The sequence below is a fragment of the Ictidomys tridecemlineatus genome, chromosome 2, assembly GCF_052094955.1.
Source record: "Ictidomys tridecemlineatus isolate mIctTri1 chromosome 2, mIctTri1.hap1, whole genome shotgun sequence".
In the NCBI taxonomy this organism is placed as follows: Eukaryota; Metazoa; Chordata; class Mammalia; order Rodentia; family Sciuridae; genus Ictidomys; species Ictidomys tridecemlineatus.
The window spans coordinates 32,204,008-32,213,212 of record NC_135478.1 but is presented as its reverse complement, the minus strand read 5'-3'; the positions used below and the strand labels follow the sequence as shown (position 1 = coordinate 32,213,212).

The 9,205-nt window shown below is 41.5% G+C and overlaps 1 protein-coding gene across 7 annotated transcripts in view; it reads left to right on the top strand.

The window, feature by feature from the left end:
* The first annotated feature begins 4,093 nt into the window (after positions 1-4,093).
* Positions 4,094-9,205, top strand: part of Rbms3 (RNA binding motif single stranded interacting protein 3) — a 1,318,386-nt gene continuing 1,313,274 nt past the window's right edge. For all 7 annotated transcript variants that reach the window (XM_040289897.2, XM_078038251.1, XM_040289900.2 and 4 more), the window contains exon 1: positions 4,094-4,409. In XM_040289897.2, the coding sequence (XP_040145831.1) occupies positions 4,194-4,409 (216 nt within the window). In that variant the 5' untranslated portion in view covers positions 4,094-4,193. The remainder of the gene's footprint in view (positions 4,410-9,205) is intronic.

The window sequence follows — 9,205 nt, the reverse complement described above, 5'->3', positions numbered from 1 at the left end:
TATGCTGGGGATTAAACCCAGGGCCTTGTACTTACAAGTCAAGCACTCTACCAACGGAACTATATCCCCAGCCCTAGAGTTTACATTTCTAACAAGTTCTCAAGTGCTGCTGTTGAACACAAATGGCGAATCAGCCTGATTCTCAGTCTTGGCTACACTTTGTAATTACCTGGAGAGGTTTGAAAACTTCTGATGCTTACATCCCACCTTCAGAGATTCAGATGTAATTTATTTAGTGTTTAGACGGTACTGCAGATTGTTAAAAGTTCAACACGTGATTGAAAATTGAGAACCACTGATGGAAATAAAGCAAATCTTTTAGTTCCAAAGACCAAAAGCACCAGATTCACATGGATGTTTGTTAGAAATGAAGTCTCAGACCCAACCCCAGACCTGCTGAATCCTAATCTGCATTTTGATGACTTTCTCCAGGTGATTTCAGGTACATGCCAGATAAGAATTACTGTACCAGATAGACTTTTACAGTAAGTTTATGGCTTGTTGTGAAGAGAATTTCTTTAAAGAAAGAATTCTGATATTTCCTAAAGCTTTGGGGAGCAAATAACTTAGTCCAAACTTACCCGAAACTGTTAAAGTTTTATATATATATATCATTGCACAGACACAAAATTGTTTATTTCTGCTTACACTTTTACAGAAGACATTGCTTATCCCAGCACAGGAAACTGTGGGCTTTCAAGTTTCAAGTAGAAGGCCAAGAGTAAGTTTCCCACATGTTTGCATTAAATTTATTATTTGAGACAAAATGCTTACTAGGTTAATGCATTTTGATTGTAGACAACTGTACACTTCTCATTCAGTGCCAGATATGTACAATATAGATATATTGTTTACTTGTGAAACTTTTCATTAAGCATTTCATTAAGTAAGACCCTGGAGGATGGAGGAGTTGGATGGGGAATATTAATGTCTTGAGGGAAAGAAGTTGCTACTTTGTGTTTTCTGGGTAGTATTTAGGGTAATAGTGAGAGCCAAAGATAATTACAATGTAGAAAGACCAATCCTGTGATATGATAGAGCAGTATTTCTTAAACTCAAGGAGGTAGGAATCACTCAGAGATTTGGTGAAACACAGGATCTGATTCAGTAGATCTGTGCTGGGGATTAAAGCTGCATTTCCAACAAATTCCTAGGTTTTGGGACACTTGGAGTACAGGGACCATACTTTGAGTAGCAAGGAATTAGACTGACTACACTCCCAGGCTGCTTCTTTGTATAATGTCTTCTTGGTGACTCAAAAAATCAAGTACCCTGGTATAAATAAAAAGAAGGGTGAATTTGTTAAAATCTGCTTATTTTTTAATTTGAGTCATTTGAAAAAGAGAAAGCAAAAAGTCAAAATTATTCTAGACCCATCATTAATGGAAAGTTAATGGGGATATGAAGTCATTTAAGGCAACTACAAAATAGTAACACAAATACCTCAGATGACTAGTAGGGCAAAATTTTCAAAATGTTGCAAGCTGTCTGTATGCCTGAAGTAGCAATTTACATGCATAATTAGGTGCAATCAACAGTTTTGAAATGTAATATATTTTCTGAGTCCATATTTACTTATGACAGATGCTAAAAAAAATCTGTGTCCCCAAGAAAATAGAGGGGCAGAAGAAAGAAAAATATTTGCATTTAACAATAGGAATCTTTAAAAGCATATGCCTAAATTTAGAACAAACTTAGTTGAAAGTATTTTATCTTTTTTTTAAATTTAATCTTCATTTAAGCCTTGAAAGAAGTTCACAAACACATTTTGGAAGTAACAAGCATGGAAGAATAATAACTTACCAGTCAGCTATTCCAACTCCTGTCTGAACTGACATGTGATTTTTATTTCTACATTGTAGAAGGAAAATCTGTCAAATTGAAAACTTCATTGCACAAAACAACACTGACTTTCTTTCTGTCTTCAGAAGGGGCTTCATTCTCTGAAGATGGCAGATATCTTCTTTTAGAAAATTTAAGTAAAGATTAATTAAAATGGTAGCTTCTTCCTAAATCAAGATCTTCAGATAAATGCTCAAGGTGAATGTGTCCTATCTTACTCTTTTCAATATAACAGACAATGTTTGTTCTGTGCTCAGGATATTCTATGTAATTTGCTAAGCACGTTATACAGATAATCTAATTTACCATAATAAAAATCCTGTAAGAATTGTTGATTTATTACCATGCACTGGATAGGAAATGGAGAGTAAATAACATCTTTAAAAGGCATATATCCATTTTCTTGCGGGTACATTACTACATATAGGTTCATAATGTCATTTACAAGTATAGTGAATCTTCGATTAAAGCAAATTCATTTTTAACACATTCCCAACCCAGAAAATGAATTTGAATTTAATCTTTAGAAATATTGAAGAAAAAGAGATTGGGTGGGGGTAATTCTGTCCCTAATTTTTTTCCTTTTCAAAAGCATGTTCATAGTTGCATTATCCTAATGGGCTGTCTACACTGATTAAAGTGGAGATTTCTGACAGAATCAGAGATTAAGAGATTGTAGTGGTGGATAGAATCCAATGATGTGCTCTTGTGTGACTGCATTTATTGGGACAGTGGGTCTTGTTATGTGAAAGTTGTGTTAAGTCAGTGCCAAACAGTGAGCTAAACAATGCAATTTTCCAGTTTCATTAGACCAGTGCTGTTTCACATTATATGTCAAGAGAAAAAGCTACTCTCTGAAGAAGTGTATGAATAGTTCATTTATCTGCTGATCCATTTGAGGGCATTATGGAACTCAAAGCCCAGAACAATGGCTTCTATTTAATATTAAGCAGGTTCTTAATAACCCGCTATTTCTCTCTATAGTTGCTCCAGGGTCCCTTCTAGACGGGTAGAGTTTCTGTCACAGTTTCTAAGAAGTTGTAAGCTACTCCCTAGGACCGAGTGCAGTTGTGAAATTTAGAAGTCATCCCTATCACCTGATGGTGAGCCCCGAATTAACAAAATTTCCAAGTCTTTGCTTGCCATCTCTCTATATTATAGACAGAACTCACTGCCAGCTCCTGGGGTAATCACCCAAGCCTCCTGGAGTCGCCCTTCTAGCACAGGTGGACTCGCTACTTAGGAGAGACAGCGCCCAGCTGGAGCCCACCTCGGGGCACGTTGCTGTAAAAGCTAGGCACCCATCTCATTTCTTCCTCCTGCTTTCCCACCGATCCTCAGCTGTTGACCTTTATGCTAAACTCCGGCGCGCCACCAGACTCGTGTCTTCACGATCCTCGTGGGGCCCCACCCCTTCCCAATTTTAACCCCAGATCCCAGCTGAAGCAAGGTTAGGTCGATTTCCTGCCCGGAATTTGCCACTGGCTTCCCCTTCTCCACTCCAGTTCTGTAGTGCAGGGCTGTGCCGCGCGAAGCCGCCGCGGCGGAGCAGATCTAGGAATGGAGCATCGGGCAACACACACTCCCGGGAGGGACTGACCCCGGAGGCGCACTTCGCCACGGAGGAGAGGGGGACCAAGGATTAGCGTGGATGAGGGGGTCGCTGGGGTTCCGGGTGGGCTCACCAGCCAAGAGCCCTCCGCATGCTCCTCTCCTAGTCCTCGCCGCTACCACCTCTCACAGGTCGGAACACCCTCCTTTTCTTGGCCCCTCGGCGTTGGGGAGGGGGCAAGAGTGAGGGTTGGCTCTTGGTCAGCGGGTGGGCATGGTAGATTTCACTTACACCTGATATTCCCTATTCCTGCCAGTTACCCGGGCAAATCCCGGCGATCTGGTTTGTTCTTCCAGCAACTTTGTTCCGAAGGTTGGAAGGGAGGGGAAACGCCGCGGGGCCCCTGGAGACGCTGGAAAGCAGCGAAGATCGGGAGACCCGGCTGGAGAGCAAGTCCCCGGGCGGCCACGGGGCTGGGCGCGCGGGTTGGGAGGCGCCGCCGCCGCCGCCGCCGGGATGCGCTCTGCTTAGCGGGACTGCCGGGGGCGCCTGAAGGCCACCGCTCCAAGGACACGCGGCCACTCGCTTCTCGCGCTCTCGGGTCCAGACGCCGCCAGTACCGGAGCCGAGCGGGCGAACGGAGCTGCGGGGAGCGCAGGCGAAGGGTGGCAGGAGGGAGGGCGCGCGGGAGGCGGCCCCTCCTCGGCGAGCCATGCGTGCCACCGGCAGCTGAGGAGCCGCCGGGCGCCGCTGCCAAGTCTCCGCTCCGCTTTTGTCTTGCCCTCCAGTGAATGGGAAGATGGAGATGGATGTTGAGGGAGTTTCTCCGCGCCCGGAGCCCATCCCCCGCTCCCAGGGGGCTGGCGGAGCCTGCCAGGCGCCGCCACAGCCGCCCCAGCCCCAGCCGCAGCAGCAGCAGCAGCTGGCTCAGGATGAACTGCCCGGCGAGAGTGCAGGCGCTGAGGACAGCGACGATCCAGAGACGAGACCCAACGGCGAGAAAGGAGAGAGCAAGGTAGGTCCACAGTGTTGCCGCTGTGACATCTTTTGAACAAAACCGAGGAGCTCTAGTAGTGGCTGTCACTTTAACCCCTCCGCTCCCCCACCCCCTTACCTCGTTTGTGTGGGGGTGGGGGTGGCAGATGTGGAGAAGGCGTGGGATTCAAGGGAATCCACTGGCGATAGTGACTTTCCGAACTGGAAAGCGTGTGCTGAAGTCTGTCCTGGTTTCGGTGTTCAGTGATGTGTGCAGAGAAAAGTCTTCTGCTACATGCGATGTGATGCTTAGGGCAGAACACAGCACCTCGGGGGAGTGGTGTTGAGACCTTTGCTTGCCCTCCCAGTCTAACAGAGGCTCATTCGGATGATATTGATCTAGGGGAAATATGCCTTCTGGAGCTGCTTAGTATCTTCTGAGACTCCTTGGAGGGAGGTGACATCAACCTAAAGATGATAACAATGGGAGCAAAGTTTGGCTCCTTCGCAGAATGGAGAGCGTTGCTTAACCCAGCTCCAAGCTGTATGTGTTTCTCCACACCTGACATTCTCTTGCCTAGGAGGGCAGGAATGAAGTGCCTGGCAGCAGATGAACCCTGCAAATCTTTTGCAGCCCTGCTGTGTCATTGTAGACTAGGGGATAGCTGCTACTTACTGTGCAGTGAGGAGTTTTTCAGGTAATTGAATTCCAGTAAGAAATGTTCAAATGCCATTCTCTGATGCTGATGTTTCCTCTACTGAGAGAAAATTGTAAAGTAGAGGAAATAGCATAGAAATAATGCCTCAGTAATATTAGTAGAGCATATTTATTACAGCTTTGTCTCTGGGCAGTCTTCTGTCTCTTACACACTTGGAGTTTAGTTGTGTGTAAGCTAGTGTTGTTCAGTTGTCTGTATAAAGTGCACTTGTGTTAGTACATTTTGAAACTGGCTGCTGATATTGGGGAAAAGTTGGTTCAACAAACGAGAATATTGGAACTGAAGCAGAGTCGGTCAATCTACTTGCCCCCCTTTGCTCAGTAAGGAAATGTACAGGAAAATAGGTGCTTCTGCTGGCTAGAAGCAAATTGCGTCTGGTAAAGTCCTCCTCCTTGGAGATTCCCTTGGTTTCTGTGGGACCTTTCCTAAGATACTAGTAGATTAAACAAATAACTGAAACCTGTCGGGATCACATTGAATGTTGCTGTTCTATGTTTGGAGACGGCTCACTTAACAAGTTTTGGATTTGCGGATGTTCAAAATTGTTTTGCATTTTGAAAGTGAGTTAAGAATCAAGATTGTTGTTTATCTACCAAAATCAATATTGTTATTTAAATGGCACTCTACCAAGGAACTGGAATTTGAACACACTCTAGACTGGACGGGGTGCCTTACAAATGCATACAAGATTTACATTGTGAGAACTATGATGAATTTTAATATTCTGATATCCTCAGCTTCCCAGTCGCTCTTGATTTCATGAATATTTAATTCTGTCATGACTGCATATTTACTACTTTAAATGACTGCTCAGTTTTTATGAAATAACCATAACAGAGCCTCACCTTACCTAATTGAACTTTAAGTCTCTTTTGTAAAATAGGTGTGGAGAATAATTAAAATATAAAGGCGGTGCTGCCATTTCCATGTTGTTGGTTCATATGCCCTGAGCAAGAGAAATTCCTGCCATCAGCAAAAATCTGTGCTTATTTGTTTCTCTTTGCTGCACCATGCAGACTGTCTAATGTTGTACTGGTTGTAAGGAATAAGAAAGGCAATGCGCTAGAAATATTACAGCAGGTGAAGAGAGGACTGAAAGCGGGTTGATTACATTTAGTTAATTAGCATGTTCAGATAATTGACTATTCCTGTGATGTGATTTGCTTCATGTTTGTCTGCAATTTCTTCAGATGGAAACAAAATACTACTTTTTTTCTCTCCAGGTGTTTGCCTTAAAAAATTATGATGCCTCCTTCTCTTAAGCTAGAAATTGTCAGTGTTAACCCTTGCCTGTCTCTGGTACTCTTACTGGTTCCTAGAGTTTAAGGATGGTTGCTGTATTTCAGTTTTGAATAACTGTTTTTGGTTTTGATGGACACTCGGACATGGTAATTTTTTTTTCCTTAGCAAATCCTGGTTTCATTAGTGGGAAGATCTTTAGGTGTCTGATCAAATTATTGTACCAAAATATAAATGGAAGACAAACTAGAATAAAATGTAATGTAGTTTTTTCAGGCTGTCTGGGGTGAGGTTGGGAAGGTTATCAGAGTTTAAAAACAGTAATGTGCAAACATGTATCAGACAATTATGTTTTCTTCTTTCTCATGAGAATAAGAATTTTGAAAACTGAATTTAAATCTTCTCTCACATAAGGGTCCTATAAATAGAATGGGAAATAGTGATATGGGAGCAATGGTATTTTTCGTGGATTTTTGGCTGGGGGCCATGGTTGATTCTCCTGAGGGGACCACAGTTGTCTTATTAGAAAAGAAGTCGGAGCTTAATGCCATATCAGCTTATCTTCTAAGTTGCAGGTTCATGGTCATATGTCCTCAAAGTTTCTGAAATAGGAAAAGGTTAGAAAACTGGATCAGTTGATGGATGTTTTTTTACACCAGAGTTTCATGATGTGACTGGTACTTTCTGTTCTGTAATAGATGCTTGATGCCTCTTTGGCTCTTCAAAGAAATGTTACAGCAGTTACATATCGTATATGCTTTGATTTTTTGTGAGTTGGAAGGACCCTAAATAAACCCTAATGTAAAAGCACAGAAGAACATAAACTTCTATAAAGACAAAGTGATAATCACCTTTGGTGACCTAGTGAGATTTATCCCCCTATCTATTATATCTATTATTCTGAAAAGAGGTTCATATCTGAAAAGAGATTCAAAACTGGTCAAAAATCTTCTAATTTTGGACATGAAGGTTAAAAATAGTCACAAGAGACCTTCATATCCTTGGAAGTGTTCTTGATTTTGGATTTGACCACCCTCAAAGTTTACTTAGTTTTCTGCAGGTCCCACATATCCTTTCATGACTTTTAAAACTCTGCTGAGATGCTTTGTACCAAATAACTCTTTGATGGTTGTTCCTGAAACTGTTTTTTGGAAGAGTTAAAATTCTTAGTACCAGTACAGTGTCTTATGCCCTCTGTTCCAAGTTATGTGCACAAATGTGTAAATTTTTCCTCTGATCCCAGATGAGTAATATAAATGATTCTTTGTCTGCTTCAGCTTCATTTCATTCATATGTTCTTTTCTTCCATACTCGCTATGTGTTCTTCACACATATTTACCATATTTTGTATAAGAGTATATTTATGACCCAGATGTGAAGTATCATATGTATGTTTTATTTGTTCACCTCTTATTAAAAACCTTGGCTTGCAAAACATTGTTTCTTGTCGCTTTTGACTGTAGAGGGACTCTGTTGCTACCAATGATACTGCATTGATGAAAATTACTCGAGATTCCAACTTTAATCCCATCTCATGGGTAAAGCTGTTTTAACACATGTTGGAAAGAGAATGCTGCTAGGTCTCTTCCCTAGCCTGTTCATTACATTTTTTTAAAGCCTTTCATTTTGAAATACTTTTAGACTTGTGGAATAAAGTAAGTTCTGCAAACCTTTACTCAGCTCCCTGTTTCTAGGGGAAATTCTAGGTAATCATGGCACATATCACAGTGAAGAAATTACCTTTGTATGATCTATTAGCTAAATTGGTGCATTTTTGTTGAGTGAATGGGTGGCATGTCAATGTTTTCTCTTCTAGTCTAATAGTATTAAAGACCTTCTTTACACCTGAAAAACTCCAGGAGTAGGTATTGAAGAGTCAAACTTACCTTCATGGTGCCTGCCCAAATCCCATTTTTTTTCTTGTGAGGAGGAGCACCTTTCAAAGTGCAAGTTTCAAGGTCCTTGAAGCTGTGCCTCAACTGCAGTGATCCCTGTGGGAGTTATAGCTTTGGCAAAGCTCTTGAGTGCTGTTCACTTGGGGAATGATAGTCTTCTTCTTATTTTTTAAATTTCTTTTTAACTTGCAAACCATTCCTGCTTCAGGTGAGGTGAAATTGTCAGTATGCAGAGGACAGCAAAATCTCAGGTGGCAAGTGGAGGAGAAAAGGCAATTGATAATATCAAGACAGTTCACTTAGCTGCCTAACCCCTTGGGTGATCATTCCTGGCATGAAGAATAGTGGGAACCCTTTGTTGTTTGCATTGTTATCCAGGTGGACTCTGATGTCTGGCCCAGGAGCAGAACCTTGCCCAAATTGGGCAGGATGTCACAGTGATTAAAAAATACTAAGTATAAAATTGGAAAAACCTGAATTTGATCTGAGCCATTGACTTTAGACAAGGTGTAACTTTAGCCTTTCTAAACCTCAGTCTTTTCATATGTAAAGTAGAAGTATTTTTCAGCATAACCATCTGTGATTATTGTATGGCATGAATAAAATAAACCATAGTTTGATTCAATGCTTCATATGTAAAGACTACCTAATATTAATAATCAATTATTAAACATTGGGGTCCAAGTTTCTTCAGAGGTAAGTGAGTTGGGACTCTAAGCACCTTTAAAATTTTGTTTTCTAGAGAGAAAATAAGAATATGGAACATTAGCAGCATTGCATTTCTACCATTTTAAAAGAATACAGAATTATGAAAATATTGCTTATGTATAGGAAGAAGGACAGAGAACTCAGTTCTTTATTCTTACCTATAAGCATAAGCATTATAGAACTGGGAACCTGGATTTTGGAGGGCATGGCTTACTAGGCCTGGTCAATTCCCTTTCATCCACTCCATTTCCATATAAACTTAAGAAAAGTGGGTC